We start from the raw sequence: 23,586 nt of genomic DNA on the forward strand, positions 1-23,586 counted from the left end.
ACATCCATTTCTTGCGTTAGTATCATTAGCACTTCGTATCTATATTCCACGCAGTGTTCATGTTCTTTGTGGAAAATAGACATCCTAGGAGCACGTCTGCGCACTGGGTCGCCAGTGATTCATGGCGCACTTCGGAGAGTCGTATGCCGTTGTGAAACACCCTGTAGTTACTTCTTGCGACGTAGTGAGGTAGATAAAGTTGGGAATCACCTGCTCACTGTTAAATCTGAAGACATATGAAGGAGGGACGTTCATGACACGAATCTGGTGACCTACCTTCTCTCCTTCCCTCACACTTCTACCATTCATCCTCCCCTCCCCCCGTTAAACCCCCAGACAAAATTTATCGCATAATACGGCTCTTAACAATAAGCAGCGATTTTACACCATTAAGATATAATTTTTAATAATTTGTGGTTTTGCCATCCACTGAAATGCAGAAACTATTGATTTCAGACAAAAAATGAATAGGAACATTTTTGTAGAAATTTGAACGTAGTTTAATTTTCACTATCAGCTACGATGTTCGATTTATTCCAGAAAAACATTAAAAGTGACCTTTAAATGCCCCTATCCCTTCCCCACCACCATTCTCACACTCCACCGGTGGTGATTATTTCTAGTATGTTGTTCATTACACTCCCTCCTACAAGCGTACAAAAATTTGTGACTACATGATTTTTTCCGTAAAATTTCTTCCACTCCATTCGGCCGTTTGATACGGAAACCGTATGTAGACTATCTGAATTAAAAACAGTCTTGATAGCAACTTATTCTATTATTAACGACCCGTTTCGCCTTCGTGGAGCATCTTCACGTTATCTTAAAATTTTCCTTTTACGACGTTTCAAAAACCATAAAACGGCTCTGCGCTAGATTGACTCACTCGTCGAATTAGATGAACCCGTAGAAACCTTAACAAAGTTTTACCATCAGGCCAGAATGGTTCAATAGTAGGACCACATACACAAATAAATTTACACTTCTTTATAGACCTGACAAGAAACTACGTAGTAATATTACACTGAATGTCTGGAGTTTTGTGCTGTTCTTGCGGCCGCTTGAATGGCACGTCGCAGAAACGTTTACTCCACTCAGATCTCTCTGTCGCGAGAGCCAGTAACATCACATAACGCTTGCTCCAGAGACGCTAGTTTCCGTGAAGAATTCCCTAAAATTCTAGACGGCTGGCCAATGTTTCACGCAAGAACAGCAACAAAGTCCCGTGGTCCAACTCTATATAGACACATCAAAAAAAGTTTTGCATCACCTCGGTTCCGAGAGTTCCGGAACCTGTACAGAAAGTTGGAATAGAGATCAACATAAACATCATTTCCGTCTTTTTTGTTGCTCATGAAAACCACACATTGCATGTTGTACCACCATACAGCAAGACCTTCAGAGGTGGTGGTCCAGACCGCTGTACACACCGGTACCTCTAATATCCAGTAACACGTCCTCTTGCATTGATGCATGCGTGTATTCGTCGTAGCATACTATCCACAAGTTCATCAAGGCACTGTTGGTCCACATTGTCCCACTCCTCGACGGCGATTCGGAGTAGATCTCTTAGAGTGGTTGGTGGGTCACGTCGTCCATAAACAGCCTTTTCAATCTATCCCAGGCATGTTCGATAGGGTTCACGTCTGCAGAACATGCTGGCCCCTCTAGTCGAGCGATGTCGTTATCCTGAAGGAAGTCATTCACAAGATGTGCACGATGGGGGCGCGAATTGTCGTCCATTAAGACAAATGCCTCGCCAATATGCTGCCGATATTGTTGCACTATCGGTCGGAGGATGGCATTCACGTGTCGTACAGCCATCATGGCGCCTTCCATGACCACCAGCGGCGTACGTCGGCCCCACATAATGCCACCCCAAAACAGCAGGGAACCTCACTTTGCTACGCTCGCTGCACAGCGTGACTAAGGCGTTCAGCCTGACCAGGCTGCCTCCAAACACGTCTCCTACGATTGTCTGATTGAAGGCATATGCTACACTCATCGGTGAAGAGAACGTGATGCCAATCCTGAGCGGTGCATTCGGCATGTTTTTGGACCCACCTGTACCGCGATGCTTGGTGTCATGCTTGCAAAGATGGACTTCGCCATGGACGTCGGGAGTGAAGTTGTGCATCATGCAGCCTATTGCGCACAATTTCAGTCGTAGCACGACGTCCTATGTCTGCACGTAAAGCATTATTCAACATGGTGGCGTTGCTGTCAGGGTTCCCCCGAGCCATAGCCCGTAGGTAGCGGTCATCCACTGCAGTAGCAGCCCATGGCCGGCCTGAGCGAGGTATGTCGTCGGCAGTTCCTGCCTCTCTGTATCTCCTTTGTGTCCGAACAACGTCGCTTTGGTTGACTCCGAGACGCCTGGGCACTTCCCTTGTTGAGAGCCCTTCCTGGCACAAAGTAACAATGCGGAGGCGATCGAACCACGGTATTGACCGTTTAGGCACGGTTGAACTACAGACAACACGAGCCGTGTACCTCTTCCTGGAGGAATGACTGGAACTGTTCGGCTGTCGGACCCCCTCCGTCTAATAGGCGCTGCTCATGCATGGTTGTTTACATCTTTGGGCGGGTTTAGTGACATCTCTGAACAGTCAAAGGGACTGTGTCTGTGATAAATATTCACAGTCAACGTCTATCTTCATGAGTTCTGGGAACCGGGGTGATGCAAAACTTTTTTGATGTATGTATGTATGTGCTCTGTAATATGATAAGAACAAAAGCAAAGCCATAAAAAAGCCATAAATGGCGATTACATTAATATGACAAACTTTTATATTTTTAGAAGCTGAACGTTCGTGGTAGACTAAATCTGTGTATCACATCGTGATACGAAGACGAAACTTCGCCTTTCGAGAGTAGTGAACTCAGCTGCCCAGTGAAAGTTTCATTCTCTGTTTTTAAACCTTTTTATGGTCAGACATAAGAAGAGGAGCTGAGGCTATTTTGGACTGACAGAACTCTGTAGAACCGTGGCAGCTCATATAAGGAGGTTGGCACTCCGTGTGACGAAGCCCCGTTGCTCCGCGGGGCTCGCATGCCTCCTGCAGTGGAGGCAGGACACGCTGACGAGTCGTGTAGGCCGCATCGTAGCGCCAGCTAGTTTAGCAACTCTGAACTGCTGGGATGCGGTGGATAGGAGACTCCATATCTTGATTTAAAAGTATCAGTAAACGGTACGTTGTCTGAAATGCTAACTGCAGATACAGCGCTATAGTGAATCATAGCTGTCATCAACGAACATTGCTTATTTTATGTACACTACTGGCCATTAAAATTGCTACACCAAGAAGAAACGCAGATGATAAACGGCTATTTATTGGACAAATATATTACACTAGAACTGACATGTGATTACATTTTCACGCAATTTGGGTGCATAGATCCTGAGAAATCAGTACCCAGAACAACCACCTCTGGCCGTAATAACGGCCTTGATACGCCTGGGCATTGAGTCAAACAGATCTTTGATGGCGTGTACAGGTACAGCTGCCCATGCAGCTTCAACACGATACCACAGGTCAGTGACTGGCGTATTGTGACGAGCCAGTTGCTCGGCCACCATTGACCAGACGTTTTCAATTGGTGAGAGATCTGGAGAATGTGCTGGCCAGGGCAGCAATAGAACATTTTCTGTATCCAGAAAGGCCCGTACAGGAGCTGCAACATGCGGTCGTGCATTATCCTGCTGAAATGTAGGGGTTTGCAGAGATCTAATGAAGGGTAGAGCCACGGATCGTAACACATCTGAAATGTAACGACCACTGTTCAAAGTGCCGTCCATGCGAACAAGAGGTGACCGAGACGTGTAACGAATGGCACCCCGTACCATCACGCCCGGTGATACGCCAGTATGGCGATGACGAATACACGCTTCCAACGTACGTTCACCGCGATGTCGCCAAACACGGATGCGACCATCATGATCTGTAAACAGAACTTGGATTCATCCGAAGAAATGACGTTTTGCCATTCGTGCACCCAGGTTCGTCGTTGAGTACACCATCGCAAGCGCTCCTGTCTGTGATGCAGCATCAAGGGTAACCGCAGTCATGGTCTCCGAGCTGATAGTCCATGCTGCTGCAAACGTCGTCGAACTGCAGATGGTTGTTGTCTTGCAAACGTCCCCATCTGTTGACTCAAGGATTGAGACGAGGCTGCACGATCCGTTATAGCCATGCGGATAAGATGCCTGTCATCTCGACTGCTAGTGATACGAGGCCGTTGGGATCCAGCACGGCGTTCCCTATTACCCTCCTGAACCCACCGATTCCATATTCTGCTAACAGTCATTGGTTCTCGACCAACGCGAGCAGCAGTGTCGCGATACGATAAACCGCAATCGCGATAGGCTACAGTCGGAAACGTGATGGTACGCATTTCTCCTCCTTACAAGAGGCATCACAACAACGTTTCACCAGGCAACGCCGATCAACTGCTGTTTGTGTATGAGAAATCGGCTGGAAACTTTCCTCATGTCAGCACGTTGTAGGTGTCGCCACCTTGTGTGAATGCTCTGGAAGGCTAATCATTTGCATATCACAGCATCTTCTTCCTGTCGGTTAAATTTCGCGTCTATAGCACGTCATTTTCGTAGCCTAGCAATTTTAATGGCCAGTAGTGTAAAATTTTTAGCGTAGGAATATCTATGCAATGAGCAGAATGTTCTGCTCATGTTGCCAATATAAAACGGGAATTTTCACAACACTTTGGTATAACGCTGCTGTTTGCATTTCACGCTAGAACGAGACATTAATATTACAATTAATTTAAGTTATAAAACACTGCATCAATTAAGTTTTTTTCATGCGTGGGAAGCTGCGTTTCGTGAATTTGTTCTCATTGTGGAGCACAAGTAGTTCCATTGGTATCCTATGTGATGTACACGTGTGTGTTGTTCTGTCATTCTTGCCCTTGAGTCGTCTTTTTGTGGTTTTACTACTACTAGAAATTTTTTTACGTGCTGATATCAGAAAATAGTATATTTGCCTATCTACACTCCTGGAAATTGAAATAAGAACACCGTGAATTCATTGTCCCAGGAAGGGGAATCTATATTGACACATTCCTGGGGTCAGATACATCACATGATCACACTGACAGAACCACAGGCACATAGACACAGGCAACAGAGCATGCACAATGTCGGCACTAGTACAGTGTATATTCACCTTTCGCAGCAATGCAAGCTGCTATTCTCCCATGGAGACGATCGTAGAGATGCTGGATGTAGTCCTGTGGAACGGCTTGCCATGCCATTTCCACCTGGCGCCTCAGTTGGACCAGCGTTCGTGCTAGTCGTGCAGACCGCGTGAGACGACGCTTCATCCAGTCCCAAACATGCTCAATGGGGGACAGATCCGGAGATCTTGCTGGCCAGGGTAGTTGACTTACACTTTCTAGAGCACTTTGGGTGGCACGGGATACATGCGGACGTGCATTGTCCTGTTGGAACAGCAAGTTCCCTTGCCGGTCTAGGAATGGTAGAACGATGGGTTCGATGACGGTTTGGATGTACCGTGCACTATTCAGTGTCCCCTCGACGATCACCAGTGGTGTACGGCCAGTGTAGGAGATCGCTCCCCACACCATGATGCCGGGTGTTGGCCCTGTGTGCCTCGGTCGTATGCAGTCCTGATTGTGGCGCTCACCTGCACGGCGCCAAACACGCATACGACCATCATTGGCACCAAGGCAGAAGCGACTCTCATCGCTGAAGACGACACGTCTCCATTCGTCCCTCCATTCACGCCTGTCGCGACACCACTGGAGGCGGGCTGCACGATGTTGGGGCGTGAGCGGAAGACGGCCTAACGGTGTGCGGGACCGTAGCCCAGCTTCATGGAGACGGTTGCGAATGGTCCTCGCCGATAACCCAGGAGCAACAGTGTCCCTAATTTGCTGGGAAGTGGCGGTGCGGTCCCCTACGGCACTGCGTAGGATCCTACGGTCTTGGCGTGCATCCGTGCGTCGCTGCGGTCCGGTCCCAGATCGACGGGCACGTGCACCTTCCGCCGACCACTGGCGACAACATCGATGTACTGTGGAGACCTCACGCCCCACGTGTTGAGCAATTCGGCGGTACGTCCACCCGGCCTCCCGCATGCCCACTATACGCCCTCGCTCAAAGTCCGTCAACTGCACATACGGTTCACGTCCACGCTGTCGCGGCATGCTACCAGTGTTAAAGACTGCGATGGAGCTCCGTATGCCAAGGCAAACTTGGTGACACTGACGGCGGCGGTGCACAAATGCTGCGCAGCTAGCGCCATTCGACGGCCAACACCGCGGTTCCTGGTGTGTCCGCTGTGCCGTGCGTGTGATCATTGCTTGTACAGCCCTCTCGCAGTGTCCGGAGCAAGTATGGCGGGTCTGACACACCGGTGTCAATGTGTTCTTTTTTCCATTTCCAGGAGTGTATTAACAGGTAATGTGCCTCCACTATTGTGCTTTGTTTTGTTACTTACATCATCAATGGAACAGTTGTAGGCTTTCTAAAAATGTCGATTATGACAAATGAAATTAAATATGTAGATGTTAGACGTGTCCTCCCTGTTTTATACATATATTTATTAGTAACAGCAATGGTGAATAAATGCTGCTGCTGCTGCAGACGAATATTGAAATTTGATAAAAGAGGGAAAGAGGGAAGCTTACGGGGAAACCTAACACCCCACCAAAGCCTCGTGGGTTGGGAGGCAACGTATGTTGACAGCGAAAATCCTGTTCTGCAGACCTGACTGCTAACTCCATAGATAATCCTGCTCTGCGGTAATAAATCATTACGTTATACTAAGTTAATATGGTTAGATGATACTGGACTGGAATAAGTCTTTATAAGTCTGAAGTTATCAGGTATAAAGTGCAGGTAGTAAAAATTTATCTGCAACTTGTACAGAAACCAAACTCTAGTTATAAGAGTCGAAGGACATGAAAAAGAGACTGTGCTTCACAAGGCGGTGTTATTCAATCAGAAAATAGTAAAGAAAATGAGGAAGTAATTTCTAAACTGAATTCAGTTCAGTGAGAAGAAATGAAAATTATAAGAAAAATTAACGCTTGTTTGCAACATTGTGATTTCGCCGCAGATGGCGAAGGACTTGCGAGATCATTAGAAAGCAGTGGGTAGGGTCTTGAAAAGAGGTTATAAAGTAATCACCGGAAAAGATAAGACATGAATTTTAGTTGAATTAAGGCAGGTGGTATTGCAGGAATTATGTTAAAAAATGAGAAACTAAAAACGGAAGAGGAGTTGTGCAATTTGGACATCATAATAGGTGGTTGTGGCCGAAATAGAAAAGACATAAAAGACAAATTTGCTACCTTTGAAAATAAATTTGTGTTAGGAAGTCTTTTCTGGAGGTATTAGTCTGAAGCGTAGTCTTGTACGAAAATGAAATGTGAGCGATAGAGTGTTCAGACAGGAATAGAATAGAAGCTTTTGAAATGTGATGATACGGAAGATTGATTGGGTAGCCTGATTAACTAATGGGAAGATACTGAACCGAATATGGAAAAAAATACGGCGCAACCTGACTAAAAGAAGGGATTGGTTGTTTGAACACATCCTGCGGCACAAGGAAAAGTTAATTTGATAGTGGAGGGAAGTGTAGGGCGTAAAAATGAAGAGGGAAACAAAAGCTCAAATGCAGTAAACAGTTACAAATGGATTTAAGTTGCAGCAATTATACAGAGATGAAGAAAATAGCATAGGGTGGGAAACTTCATCAAACGATTCTTCAAACTGATGACAACAGCAACAAAATAAGAACATATATGGAAATGCTCGTTATTCTGATGCGAAGACCATATCGATATACCAGAAGTTTAACAAACTCTAGGCGGAATTTTCTATTGAATACACAGCAATGGAGCTTAGTAGATCGGAGGGTTTTCCCCATCAAATATATAGATGAGGCTAATAATGCATGCCGAGGTTGTGTCAGAATACTGTGAGGGGGGAAACGGTATTGCCTATAAAGATGAAAATAGAGGGTAGCTTGTACTTCCTGACCAGCAGATATTACTCTAATGTTCTGGATTAAATCTAGAGAGGCGCTCAACAAAAACTACAGTTCAGTAGTTTTGGTAAATGGTGCAGTAAGTGGTAGGGTTACCGGTAGGGAAAGAAACATAAATGAATGTGTCAGAGTGAAACTGGGAGCCGACCACTTCTCTATGTTAGTTTCTTTGCTTGTTTTGCACATAATTAGAACCGTGCATCGTTCAGCATTAGTTCATTGTATATTTTATATCCCACAAAACCTAAATTGCATTCTGTAAGTAATAAGAATTAGTTGATCGCGTAAATTCTGCGATTTTATGTAACCACAAAACAATTATTTTTGATGAAGGTATAGTTTACATGCACAACCGTAAAAAATCTGTGTAATTATTGTTGTTATTTTGTTCTCAATAGAACGTTCTTCATCGTGATCGGAGGAAAGAGTTTCCTGTTGTTATTGATAAGTGCTAGAGCGGCTTATGAATAACAGAAATATATTTTATATAAGCTCAAAGAATTACTGATGCGATGTATGATATGTTTTGTTTTACTTTTTCTTAATTTTACCATTTTATTGAGGAAATTGCGTTTTATAGAGCTATATGATAAATCTGCATTGTTTTTAAATTTTTACTACATCATCCTCGTGTTTCACGTTACAAATAAGCAGTTTTCAAATACAGGTTGAACTGGACATTGATAGCGTCAATTTTACTACAAATACCGTTTATTTTTAAGTAACTGAGAGGAGCATAGCTATGAAGAACAAAAATTTTCTGTAGGTTACGTGGCCCTTTATATAATCCTCACTCAGTTTGTAGATGGGTCACCACTTCCTGTCTCTAGGCGAATCTAGTAAGACACTGATCGAATACGCCAACGAAGTATTCGAAATGAGGCAACGCCTGATAGATAGCCAACACACCTAATGTAAAAGTAACGCGGTTACGATCTTAGCTGACCAAGGCTACTAGGAAAACTAAAGTAATCTTTGCTCGCTTAAGATAATCTAGCATAGCCCAACTCTAGTTAAATACCATTCCCCTTCGAAACATTTCATGTGGTAACTGCATGTGCCACCTTTACCGGTGATCTCTCCATCAGACGGAGCCATCAAACGTGGCTGTCCATTGATACTAGGAGGCGTGTTTTTTCTCCCCAGTGGCAGTTACGGTGCTGTGATCGGCGATCGGGGTATGTGCGCTGAGTACTTGTATCTACTAGCCACCTATTTATGCGATAGCGGAATCAATACTCCGTGTTTTTCTTTTTTTGTGCTTATATAAAATGATTTTGTTAGATGAAAATCCTGACGATTGTGAAATATGCGCAACAATCGGTTTTTTAGCACTAAAAACGCGAGAGCTGTCATAATTCGTCGGCATATTAGTGGAATGACGACGAAAACACTATGCGCTATGGAATAATAACAAAATGGTTCAAAGCTTTTAAGGATAACCGTACTACAGACGCTTTATGATTTTATTCATTTCTAATGAATATCCTCGAGTTCAGTGGGAAAAAAACCATTTAAACGGTAAGTGCGAAGACAAAGACAATGCCATCAATAAGGCTCTTCAGCACTCGTTGGCAAATCAGTTAGCAGATTTGTATGAGAATCCAATTCAGAAATTGATTCTTCGACATGATATGTGCCTTAATATGGGTGGAAATTACTTCGGAATGTAGAGTAAGGTATAATCTTTCATGTAACAACAAAACTGTTTTGGAAGTGCCCTTCTGTTTGTTTAGTTTAAAAGCTTTAATTCTCGTCGTATTTGAGAGGAGTAGACTATGTGACGACAAAAGACAGACATGATCCTACACTCCATATATTTCTTACAGTCGCATACACTGAAAGAGTTACACTTAAGACACCTATCTCGGAAGATGAATAAGACGACTCACGTGGAAATGATTCATAGGATGCAGCGAGGCAGGCAAATATTAAAATAATCAAACACGCCACTGAATTATGAAAGCATCAACTAAGAGGTTTCTTCGCTGTTAACCACCAAAGTATTTTGTCTGTTGCAATTGCAGTGAATTAAATCGTATACATGGCAAATCACTTAAAACTTGCACCACAAATACTTCGATAATGGAACGCGTCATTGATATGCAGATATCACAGATTGGAACGGTAGGTAGGGGCCCGCTTATGCAGCCAATACACAAGGTTTTATGAGATTCATATGTGTATTTATTTAAAAAAGGTACAAATATTTTAATGGAACAATGGCCAATAACAGTACCCCAATCAGAGTACACTAAGTTAGTATGTCAGTGGTGTTGGTTGTAGTAGTCTAGTGCAAGTAGTTTACAAGATATCGGATTTTGAACACTGTAAACACCGAGAGTTGTTTGCTCCATGTCGTAGCACAAACGAATGCGAATTTCACGTATTTACTTATGTAAAGCCCTACATAGGTGTTAATAAGTCTTCAGATATGTCATATTGTTAAACGGGATATTGCCTGGGAAGAACAAAAGACAAAGGAAGATGAATGCAGTACCTCTGTGGGATCTAACACTTAAAGAACCAATGCACCCTGAAAGCCTGTGCTGAAAATGGACCACCACCAGCGTCAGGACAAACCTGCAGTCTGCCATGCAATGGTTGCTGCGCACGTTCTAGCATTTCAGCGCAGGCAGCAGTAATACGCCGTTTCATATTACCTATAATTGTTTGAAGGTGTGAAGAGGTTGACGTCTATTGGGGTATCTTTCGGCCCACACGATACACAAACGAATGGCATACTTACTACATTCGCCATAAACCATGAGTATATCTGCTTTTTTCGAACTGGGACATACCATCATCCAAGCACGTCCTATTGCGTCAACTATTACACAATAAATGACAAGACCTTCGCAGTACAATCGCAGTATCCACACAACACAATGTAAACAAACATAGCATCGTCGCTTAGCATCCACACAACCGTGGGCGTTGTGAGTTTTAACGCGATGCACCAGCTGTTTGCGAACAATTTACTCCAACGCTTTAGATATTGCGGATAATTTGCTGATATATTTATAGCCACATGGTGATTTTGGGTTATCATTCTTGATTATGGGTTGATCTGAGCTTGGCTTCCACTCCGTAGTATATGCACCACTAACATGAGAGAGCTTGAAAACGTGTTTAACAAGCAGCAGAGCGTGTAATCAGTGACGTAGCCTGTGGGATGCCGGTGGGGCCATGTCCCCGGGGGGCACAAATGGGGGGGGGGGCGGGAGGGGGGAGGGAGCGGGGAGCAACCGAACTGGATAATCCTATCTTCACAGTCATTACATCAGTTAATGTTTTGTCATCGGGACTACCTATGTATTTACATAGAATTTCAAGGCAAGCGGACAAATGGAAGTGGTTCAAAATGGGCTTTGACCTTGACAATTGTACCATAAATTAAGGTCACTTGAGTCCTCAGTGTTACCTTCAGCCCAAAAAGAAAAATACTTTAGGTCTGTTGTCAGAGGCATCAGTTACTGATGAGCGTGTTAAAATTCTGATTTTCCGAGAGGTAGCAGCAGTGTCTTTAGTACGCATAGCTTTGTTAGTTCATATATTGGCCACCACAGGTTTTGTTCAGGTTCATTTGTAACAATGAAAAATTATTGTTTCGTTTACTCCTCAACTTTCGTCTCCACGAGTATCGAAGGATATAGACTGCTGGTAAGCGATTTTTTTTTAAATTTCATACCTTTTAAAACTTTACCCACACTCATTTTATTGTTTTCGTAAAACCGTATAATCAACTTGATTTAGAAACTTGCCAACATAAGATGCAAAAGTGGCCTACTCTAGTCCATTGTTTTGTCACATGAGTTGGGCTCAAGTGACCCTGAATCACATTTATAACCATCAAATGTGATATAACTGTGGGCTAAAATTACTCATAAAATACATTCATTTTCAAAACTCGACTCTCTTTGTAAAATGTAGTTTATTCAATGGTTTTCGAGTAATTACCGAACAGAAGAGGAAGGTGCTCTAATGGAGTGCATGATGCCCATCCATAAGGTCTGTAAATGGCCAACATTGAAGCATATTTTGCTCTACAAATGAGAAGACGCTGTTGGAAAAATAAATATCCAAAACTTCTGAAGAAAGTTCTTTTTGCAGACACTTGGAAACCCAACATATCAAGCCAGGCACTTTATGGTTTTTTGTGAGCGGGTGTCCAAAACAGGGTCTCCCCTTGTAAATATAATTCTAAATGATTCATAGAATATTATTTACTTTCTTAAATGCTATTCATTAGAAAAAGTCACCTGCATAATGTAATATCTGTGCTGTGCTTTGCATGCCACAAAAAAATGTAGTTAACAAATCATCTAAATCTGCTTTATTAGTAATACGTAAGTAAATACGTAAAATAACAATAGCATTGAGTCAATCACGTAACATTGTTGATCTTAAGTAAGATTTGAATGGAAGAAAAAAAGAAAAACTCCGTTTATTAGATCTGGAGAATAAAGGAATTGTAATAAGTAAGCGAACAAATTGCATAAAAACTTGGAATTAATCCTCTTGGCCACTCATATATTTTTAAGAACTCCAAAACCTCCCTCAAGGTCTTTTCCTGCTCATTCTGTCTCTTCCTAAGTTGTAAAACCATGTCTCTATCGCTTATCAGCGTCTTTCGATCAAAATCGTTTTTGTAAAATTTTACAGTTTTATCGACGCCTGTAGTATATCCAAAAGTGAATTTTTCCAAAGATTTAAAAAAATTTTCAGATTGTTTAACGGATCTACTCCTGAGTGATGGAGTGAACTGGTTGAAAGATTCACAATATGATTTCCTGAAAAATTCTTGAATCGTTTTGAACTTTATGTATTCTTTATTTCCTTGATCGAGTCATTTTGGAACTTTTTGCTGACGCAGAAGTTTAGGTTGGTCAAGTTCAGTAACACCTTGATCTTTTTTACGCCAAATTTCCTCAAATTTAAGGTAATACGTAATCTCTCACCCTCGAAAATCATAGCTGGACGAAAAAATACCATACTTGTTCTCCACGTAATCTCTTCACCCTCGAAAATCAGAGCTGGAGGAACAAATACCCTACTTGTTCTCCATTCTCTGCAGAATACCTACGTGTGCTATAAGCTACGCAGGAGTTTGATATTAGGTCTTCTAAATCTCTAGTGTGGATGACATTCATATTAGATTAAATATTCCAGCCAGTAAGTGATACGGTAACAGTCTGACTGGCTTCCACCCCAAGGTTAGAGGGGATTCAGGACACACCCTGGAGCGCAAGAGGCTATCTAATAAACAAGACACAAAATCGTTACAAAGAAATTCAGATCGCTAGAGAACCTAACAGAAAGTTTGAACACACGAACAGAGGCAGAAAATTTGTTAATGATGCAATCATTTTCGTTTCTGTGTTTCTTGAGTCTCTGGCAACAGGTGCTGCACGAAGTGAATGGTGCCCAAAATTATTTGCAAACGGGGGAACTTCACGTAAATCAGTGTGCTCAGAAAATAAGCGCCTTGCAGACAGTGTTGGAAGAGAGGCAATTGGGACTCGTAGAGGAGGCCTGGAGTTACCAAAAATTTGCGTGAAGAACTTTGCATTTGTATTGCATCTCGAAGACGAATTACGAGGAGACACATTTCTGGCAATGGAATTAGACGTGTGGACCTATAGCATGAAGACGATTTGAAACGAAAAATGTTTTTTCATTAGATAGAGAAACTGCCGAAATTAAAGAAAGATTCCAACAGCACCAGAATTTGGCCGAAAAATATGCCTTCATTAAGGCCTGTAATAATACTGGGCATTGGTGACGAGGAATACACCCTCAACCAAATTTCTCAAGATACTGACACAGAAGAGTTTAAGCTCGAGTGCGTGCGTCTGCGATTTTTCGTTGCTACAACAGACTGTTAGGAAGAATATTAATTTTGGTCCACTGGGTTTACAGAAGCTTTGAGTCAAAATCTGAAGAAGGTTTAACTAATATACTTATAACTCTGACAGTATTCCTCACAGCTGCCGTAAGTAATGTTAGTTGCGAGAGAAGTTTCCCTAAATTGAAACCGACTAAAATTATTTAAGATCTACAATGTTCACGTTGAGATTAACAGATCCCGTTATTTTGGCCACCGAACAAGTGGTATAAATTGACACTGACGAATGTATTAGAGAGTTTTCGTTGCAAAAACGGCGCAGAATAAAATTTTAATTTAAGAAAGACGTTTCAGTTGGAAACCATTTAAAACAACGACGGAGTATCACAGATAGTTCTGATTTCCAATTCCTCGCATGAATTTTACAGTCGATATAGGGTAAGTTAGTGCTTCCGTGAATTTCTAGACATCCTGCTGATCCTTCAAAAATCCAGAAAAATATTTACACCTCAAATTAAACAAAATTTAATCCAATTTTTGTTTTGTCAAATGTTTATTACTGCGATGTTGATGAACACGCTGCAAAAAGTGAAAACCAGAGATAATCCGAACTACGACTAGTTACAAATGCTTGCCGAAGATATTTAAGATTCGGTTGTTTGATCATATCAGTGCTTCCTATTCTCAGTTAGGGTGGATGCGACCGGATAGGCAAAGTGGTCACTACACGCTATGTTTACTTCATCGATGTCTTCGTCGCTGGTTTTCTAAATACGTCTCCTCGCATATCATCATTCCATAAATGTAATACCAGATCGGGTACGTCGTTCGTCTTGATTGTACCTTTGCATAACACTAAATATTTCTCCATTTTCTTCTCCCTTTCAGCCATACGAATGCTGAAGAAATCATCTTGTAACCAGCGCCTTATCCAGTAAGACGATACATTTAAAGGGAGATTATCTATCTTCGTCGGTGCAATTTCCCTCTTGGTAGACCCCAATTGTTTTCTTATTGCCCAACGGGGAACCAGAATCTCTGTCTCACTGTGAACTGCCTGTATTTTTCTCAGCCCTTCATATTTCTGTTTTCTTCTTTCAATCTCATCTGCTAATTTTACCCTATTATTTCTCGATCTGCGACTTTTTCTCCACATTGACTCATTCTAATGCCATTACTCAAATTTGACAAGAATGTAATGAGCAACTTGCTTAGTACAATGTCAGTAAGACTGACATTTCTTAAATTCCATATGTTCATTAACATTACTATTATTATTATCATTATATAGTCTTATTACTCATGTACTATACAAATTGTAATATTGACACATCATGGATGTCTCGTAAGATGTAACACATGACTTGAAGGCCCTAATCCTGCCAAGGGAAATAAACGCATAAATAAATTAAAAAAAAAGAAATCGTTCTCGGTCGTAACGATGGACGTTGTTGCAGTGTTGTGGTTTTCAGTATGAAGATTGGTTTCATTAGCTGCAGCAATCCACATTCATCTGAAACAGCTTAGTGTTGTCAAGCTATGGATTTCCTCTATAATTTTTATGCCTCACTCTTCTCTCCATTACCAAATTAACAATTCCTTGGTACCTTAGAATGATGTACCCTATCAACCTACTCCTTATTTTAGTTAAAATGGCCATAAATTTGTTTTGCCTGTTATTCCATTCAGTACCTCTTCATCAATTACTCAAGCTACCCATGTAATCGTAACATTCTTCCGTTGCATCACGTTTCAAATGCTTTCATTCTCTTCTTGTTTGTACCGGTGGTAGCTGTGTGTGGCAACAAGAAGCGTGGCCTAAAGCGAAGACTGAAGGCAGGGATACGCTCAGGCAAGTAAAAGGTTGGCGTGAGGCAGGCAGCGTTTTTAGGAACTGGCGAAAGTTTTGCCTAAACGATCTAATAAGCTTACGCCAACGCTTTGGGTTAAATTGAAAAAAAGAAATAACACAACTCATATTCTATAATACATCAAACTTAGCATATTGTTGAGATGAAGAAGATAAACTTTTCATCCAATCGTTAACGATAAAAAGTACGGAAGTTACAGCTGTTTTCGGAATGCATAATTTCGATAAAATACACTAATTCACTGAAACAGTCAAATCCAAAGAGACAAGAGATACTGTTTGAAAGCAAAGATACCCTTGTACATTATGTCATGTAAATTTCTTGATGCTGTCAGTTTGACTACGGATGTAGAAATTAATAATGCACAATTCACAAATTAAGACAGTACACCCAAATTACATGATGTACACGTATCGTGATACACCCACTAGTGATCCGTATCATCCTACTAGCCCAAAATATACACGTAGTTATAAAATAGTGCTTATATATAATGAAATGGATAAAGAAGATGTCATTCGAAATTCGTGCATGTTATGTAGGTACTGAAAGCACTAATGTGTAGAGAATAAAAAGCTGCGCCAAATACAGATGTCACATTTGCAGGTACTATAGTTCTAACACTTTTAATAGCCTTTTTGTTTCGCACGCATTAGTTTAATCCGTTTTTATTGCTTTAATTAGAGTCTATAGATGTGTAATAATTTGCAAGATCCAAAATGACGGACGTGAAAATGCAAATCCATCCACGTATAATTTATAGCACCAACACTCGATCGTGCTCATTTCATATTTTGAAAAGTCACAATTGATGCTGTACCAGAAGAGGGGACAGCGTGCGTATAAATACAACAGAAGCTGCCAATCGTGGGCACTGGCACAGTTGAACTCTTGAACACTGCAATACCTGGCTACTTGAACGCACTTTCGTTTGAATTCTCAGTCCGGGAAGGCAAGCAGGCCGTGGGCCTTCAACTTTTTTCTGGACCTCCACAAGGTAGCAGTACGTAGAAAATTTGCCAGTACTTTTAAACATTTAGGTGAGTCAATTTATGCTTATGAAGAGCGGAACTTCGATCATTTTTTTTAAATCAGGGCTGGTATACACCCCGTTGTTATTCGACATGTTTCATTACGGCTTTTTTTGACGTTCTTCACGTGGGCTAATCTGGTCCATACTGGAGAGGGTTATTCAGCCTCAGAGCAGCATAGTGCTTGCGCTGTCGTTCTCAGGATAGTAGGTTTTGCTCCCCATTTGCTGTTTACGAATTTTCGCAAACTATTATTTCTGGAGACCACCTGAAGAATCTTTTCACAATGATGTCTGGATGTCGGAGACGTATCCAACGCCACTCTCAGGTGGGTTGGTTTGCTTGTTTGTTCCAATGTGGAATAGTTTGAGGAAATAGTGAGCTTTCGGTTTGTTTGCAGAGATCGTAGGTGGAAAGCGCTTACTTGAGTCTTTGAAGGATTCGGTGTAAGGAAGTTATTTTGACAATATTATGACATGTCTTTGAGTTCTTTCTCCTACTTCTGCTTTATGTTGTCCTCTGAGCTGTGATTGGCAGGTCATCTGCGCATAGAAAATGCCTACTATGATTATGTGTATGCTGGTCATTAATGTATAGGTTATAAATGGAGGGAGCCAAAAGCACCCTGGACCAGTTCATTGCTTTCGTTTCACCATCGGCTCTTTTCTTTTTTAATGAGAACGACGTAAAATAATCTGTTACGTAAGAGAGACTCAACTATCCTGACAAAGTGGTAGTCTCATACTTCGTTACTGAGTTTCTGGAAGAGTAACGTTTGGTTGAGTGCATCGTATGTAAAGTTGAGGTCGAACACCGGAAACCTATACTCATCCCTCCCACACCTCCCCCCTTCCCCATCTCATCTGGGAATGATGAGCGGGGAGAACGACTATCGGTAAACCTTCCTATGAGCTCTAATTTGTTTTCTTCGCTCGTCGTTGTCATTTTACGTGGAAGAGTGATGTATTACACGACACTTCTTGGAGAGTAGGCTCTCGGTCATTTAATAGTAAACTTCTCCATGCTATACAACGCCTCTGTCTAGAGTCTAGAGTTTTTTAAGCACTCCTCTAACGCTCTCACGCTTGCGAAACTAACCTGTGGTGAAACGTGCACACTTTGTTCATCTTGTGCATCTCTTCTACGCTGAACGTTCAGAAAGTACGTTTCGTCATTGTTTTCACACGGAAACTTTGTTGCCAGAAACAAATACACACAGTCGCCACCGTCGTTGAGACACCACGCCGCTCAACAATGCAGTGTACGCGGTTGCTTTAATTACGGTAGCGTCTAAGGCGCACGCGGCCGTTGCTTTAGGGCAAATTGAAGCGAGAATCGTCGTAAAACACTACATTTTGCCACTCAGCACTCCAGTGAAGGCGTCCACACCCGTTGTAGTGCTTCAGCACAGTACCTTAGCGGTCATTCCGTGCTGTCGTCACATTGTGCGGTCCAGTACCCGCTCGTGGCTGTGTACCATCCTATCCTCTTCCACACACGTATTACTGTCGTAGTAGCGTGCCATTACGAGGCTCAGTATCACTGTAGGACGCACCTGTTTCACGAAGACCAATCGCTCTGCCCATCTGAACTCATTCACATACTTATATTGTTCCCTTTGTCGTCCATGATCCATGGCGGCGCTAGCTTTCACGTTTCCACTTAGTTTAACAACTCTACACCGATTTAACGGGGCGTAACATTGACCTGTCTGGTCACACGAAATAGTGCACTAGAGGACCTAAGTGAATGCCATCTCTCTGCAGTCTTGAGTACTTACTATGAGTCCACTATTCTATACTTTCTTCGACTTTGGAATGATTCAAACCATTCCTTTCGGATGTTACAATTTTCACACAAACTATTGTATTAATACCACCTGGTAAGGGTCCAAGACTGCCGAGCAATCCTCATGTATCTGTCGAGCATATATTTTGAAAGGAATTTCTTTCGTGGTTGAATTAATATTTCTTTAGGATTCTTCCAGCGAATCTGAACCTGGCATCAGATATCCGTATGAGGTCTTTCCACTGTTGGTGGCTCCAGACGTGTATTCCTACGTATTTTACGCTTGTAGCAGTTTCAAATACTTACAATCGAAGAATGATGTATCTCTTCGCATGTTTGTGCAGAATACGTTACATTTATTTTCGTCGAGGGTCAACTGGCAGTTACTTACTGCCCAAGGATGAATTGCCTATGTCCCGGTTTAGTTCCAAACCTGGTTTCTTTCTACCTCCTCTCTTCATTCATAAAATACAACGCTACGTTGTACAAGCACTCAATGCAATCACGCACACACCAATAGATGTATCCGTGTCGGTCCTTAGCAAGTCAGAGAAAGGCAACGGGAAACCTCTTCGACTGGGACATTAGTACTTTACAGTTCACACGTAAATGCCTGGAATAGTTATTTGAACTACCTTCAGACTGTTTCTCTATCGTTCCACCCTCTAAGGGCAAACGGGAAAAATGAACACGTAATTTTTTCTGTACGAGCTCCGATTTCTTTTATTTATTTTTTTTTTTTTTTGATGATAATTTGTCCCTATGTAAGTTGGCGACAATAAAATATTTTTGCTTTCGGAGGAGAGAGTTGGTGATTGAAATTTCGTGAAAAGATTACGAAAGACGTAATTGTTTTAAAGTATTGCCACCCCCAGCTCGCTTATCATATCCGTGACAGTCTACCCTCTATTTCGCGATAACACAAAACGAACTGCCCTTCTTTAACCTTTCTCGATGTCCTCCGTGAACCCTGTCTGGTAAGCAAAGCAATACTCTGGCTGAGGATGAACGAGTGTAGTGTAGGCAGTCTCTTTAGTAGACCTGTATGCATCTTCTAAGTGTCCTGTCAATAAAACGTAGTCTTCGGTTTGCCTTTCCCACAACATTATCTGTGTGATAGTCGCGGATTAAGTTGTCCGTAATTGTAATTTCTAGATATTTAGTCAAACTGTGTTATATATCGTGTAAACTAATTGTAACGGACTTCTTTTGGTACTCATGTGGATGAACTCACACTTGCTCATTAAGGGACAGTTGCCACTTTTCGCAACATACAAATATCGTGTCTAAGTAATTTTGCAACTGGATTAGGTCTTGTGGGGAATTTACTAGACGGTAAATGACAGCATCATCTGCGAACAAGGTAACAGAGCTGTTCAGATTGTCTCCTAAATCTTTTATATAATTTAGGAACAGCAGAGGACCTGTAACACTTAATTGGAGAACCCCAGATATCACTTCTGTTTTACTCGATGATTTTCCGTTGATTACTGTGTAATGTGGCCTTTCTGACAACAAATCACGAATCCAGTCGCACAACGGAAGCGATACTCCATAGGCACGCAGTTCGATTAGAAGTCTTTACTGAGGAATGGTGTCAAAAGCCTTTTGGAAATCTAGATATATGGAATAAATTTGAGATTCCTTGTCGATAATACTCATTACTTCGTAGGAATAGAGCGCTAGTTGTGTTTCAAAAGAACGATATTTGTGAATCCGCGCTGACTATCAACAGATCGTTACTATCGAGGTAATTAATAACGTTAAAACACATTATATGTTCCAAAATCCTACTGCAAATCGACGTCAGTGATGTGAGTATGTAATTCAGTGGATTACTCCTACTTCGTCTCTTGAATATTGGTGTGACCTGTGGAACTTCCCACTCTTCTGGCACGGATCCTTCGTCGAGTGAGCGGTTATATATGATAGCCTAATATGGGGATATAGTAACTCTGAAGGCAACCTACACTATGTGATCAAAACTACCCGGACACCCGGCTGAAACTGACTTGCAATTTCGTGGCGCCCTCCATCGGCAATGCTGGAATTCAAGATGGTGTTGGCCCACCCTTAGCCTCGATGACGGCTTCCACTCTCGCAAGCTTACGTTCAATCTAGTGTTGGAAGGTTTCATGGGGAATGGCAGCCCATTCTTCACGGAGTGCGGCACTGACGAGAGGTATCGATGTCGGTCGGTGAGGGCACGAAGTCGGCGTTCCAAAACATCCTATTGGTTTTCTATTGAATTTAGGTCAGGACTACAGTGATGTTATTGTCGTGTAACCACTCCGCCACAGGCCGTGGATTATGAGAAGTCTCGATCGTGTTGAAAGATGCAGTCGCCATCCCCGAATTGCTCTTCAACAGTGGGAAGCAAGTAGGTCCTTAAAACATCAATGTAGGCCTGTGCTGTGATAGTGCCACGCAAAACAACATGGGGAGCAAGCCCCCTCCATGAAAAACACGACCACACCATAATACCACCGCTTCCGAATTTTACTGTTGGCACTATACACGCTGGCAGATGACGTTCACCGGGCATTCGTCATACCCACACCCTGCAATCGAATCGCCACACTGTGTACCGTGATTCGTCGCTCGACACAACGTTTTTCCACTGTTCAATCGTCCAATGTTTACGCTCCGTGTGGCTTATGAACAGCCGCTCGACCATGAAATCCAAGTTTTCTCACCTCCCGCCTAACTGTCATATTACTTGCCGTAAATCCTGATGCAGTTTGGAATGCCTGTGTGATGGTCTTGATAGATGTCTGCCTATTACCCATTACTATTGTAAGTAGGCTGTTTAGGTTTTTATGTGGGTAACGCCACGTAGCGCTCTGTATGGAAATCACTGGCTGTGCTGCGTGCAGTCTGTGGCTGGTTTGCATTGTTGGAATTTGCTGTTGTAGTGTTGGGCAGTTGGATGTTAACAGCGCGTAGCGTTGCGCAGTTGGAGGTGAGCCGCCAGCAGTGGTGGATATAGGGAGAGAAATGGCGGGGTTTGGAGAGCGGATGATCTGGACGTGTGTCCATGAGAGACAGTAAATTTGTAAGACTGGATGTCATGAACTGATATAATATATATCAGTTCATGACATCCAGTCAGTGTTCAAAAGTCATAATATATGACTTTTGAACACTATTAATGTATATACATTGTTTGTTCTCTATCGAAATCTTTCATTTGCTAAGTATGCCTATCAGTAGTTAGTGCCTTCAGTAGTTAGAATCTTTTATTCAGCTGGCAGTATTTGTGCACGCTGTATTGCAGTAGGTTGAGTAACGAAGATTTTTGTGAGGTAAGTGATTCGTGAAAGGTATAGGTTATTGTTAGTCAGGGTCATTCTTTTGTAGGGATTTTTGAAAGTCAGATTTCGTTGCGTTAAAAATATAGTGTGTCAGTTTAGTGTTGATCAGAATAGGTAAAGAGCGAAATGTCTGAGTACGTTCAGTTCTGCTCAGCTGTTTGAAAATCAGATAATGTAAGAAGTTTATCAGCACAGTCATTCATAAATTTTTCTAAGGGGACGTTTCACTATCCTCTTCAACTACCGGCGGTCTCTGTCAGTCAAAGACGAGGTCGGCCTATACGCTTTCGTGCTCTACGTGTCCCTTCACGTTACCATTTCATTATCACATCGTAAACAGTGGACCTAAGGATGATTGGGAGTGTGGAAATCTCGCGTACAGACGTATGACGTAAGTGACACCCAATAACCTGACCACGTTCGAAGTCCGTGAGTTCCGCGGAGCGCCCCATTCTGCTCTCTCGCGATGTCTAATGATTACTGAGGTCGCTGATACGGAGTACCAGGCAGCAGGTGGCAGCACAGTGCACCTAATATGAAAAACGTACGTTTTTGGGGGTGTCCGGATACTTTCGATCACAGGGTGTAATTGATACGCTATCTGTACGGAAGACTTAATTTATTAAGTGCTTTTAGCTGCTTCTCTAGATCGAATCTGTTCCCAACGCTCATCTCCTGAGGAGTTTGACTTAGCTCGGCTTCTGACGTCGAAGCGTTCCGACAGACAACGACATGGTACGAAAACACGCAGCGACAGCGCGGCGAACGAGCGAACGCGGAACGCGGCCGACTTACCGGCGCTGAGGTACATGCCGGAGAGCAGCGAGCCGACCCACGCCGTCTTGCCCTTGCCCTCCCCGTAGTAGTTGACGAACTCGCCCAGGAAGATGCCGAACGTGTAGGCGATGCCGTCGACGATCATGTTGCACATGAAGGAGGCGAAGACGATGACCCAGCCGTAGCCGCCGTCGGGCGGGGGCGGCACGTCGTGGTACTCGCAGAAGCTGAGCGCGTCCTCGTCGCCGGGCGAGCCGTCGTCGTCCTGCGCCGTCAGCCGGGCGCTCTCCTGCGCGCGCTCCGAGCACGAGCACTGGCTCTCCGTCTGCAACAAACACCAAAAATACACTTATCTTCAGTCCAATCCACGTATAAACATCACAACCAGACAAATTCGCGTAATTTTATACATTTTTCATATACTTGGAGAAAATTAAAAGAACGCGATCCGATACAACAGAAAGCACACAACAGAAAGCACACAACAGAATCGAGCTACTAACGTGGGATTGCAAACTCCACTGCATCACTCGCCTACAGAACTTCGATCCTCTCTGTCGCCTCGCCTCGATATCCGCTCCACCCGAGCGCTGTCATTCTCACCAAATCCTTGAGCTAAGTGTACCCAGTCTTGCGTTCCGCGTCTGTTTACTTCCTCCCACGTGGATCCTCTACTGATTTATCAAATTCTCACCACTCGTCACCTACAATGAAAACCTCTGCATATTCTGCACTATCCGAAAACTAGATTCCAATAACCCCATTGCGTCCCCTTTTATCGTTAATCCTTGTGGGCTGCTGCATCTATACCAACTTATCCGGCCATCCCTACACCTTCGCACACTCCATATTCTATCCCAACGCAACTTCATCCGAATCGCTCTCCCAGAAGATACATAGAAAGAAAGATCCCTTGTCATT

The 23,586-nt window shown here is 42.8% G+C and overlaps 1 protein-coding gene across 2 annotated transcripts in view; it reads right to left on the reverse strand.

The window, feature by feature from the left end:
• Nucleotides 1-23,586, reverse strand: part of LOC126185108 (monocarboxylate transporter 3) — a 432,092-nt gene that overhangs the window by 147,221 nt on the left and 261,285 nt on the right. For both annotated transcript variants that reach the window (XM_049927915.1, XM_049927916.1), the window contains exon 2: nucleotides 22,684-22,990. In XM_049927915.1, the coding sequence (XP_049783872.1) occupies nucleotides 22,684-22,990 (307 nt within the window). The remainder of the gene's footprint in view (nucleotides 1-22,683; nucleotides 22,991-23,586) is intronic.

The sequence above is a fragment of the Schistocerca cancellata genome, chromosome 4 (assembly GCF_023864275.1).
Source record: "Schistocerca cancellata isolate TAMUIC-IGC-003103 chromosome 4, iqSchCanc2.1, whole genome shotgun sequence".
Lineage (NCBI taxonomy): Eukaryota > Metazoa > Arthropoda > Insecta > Orthoptera > Acrididae > Schistocerca > Schistocerca cancellata.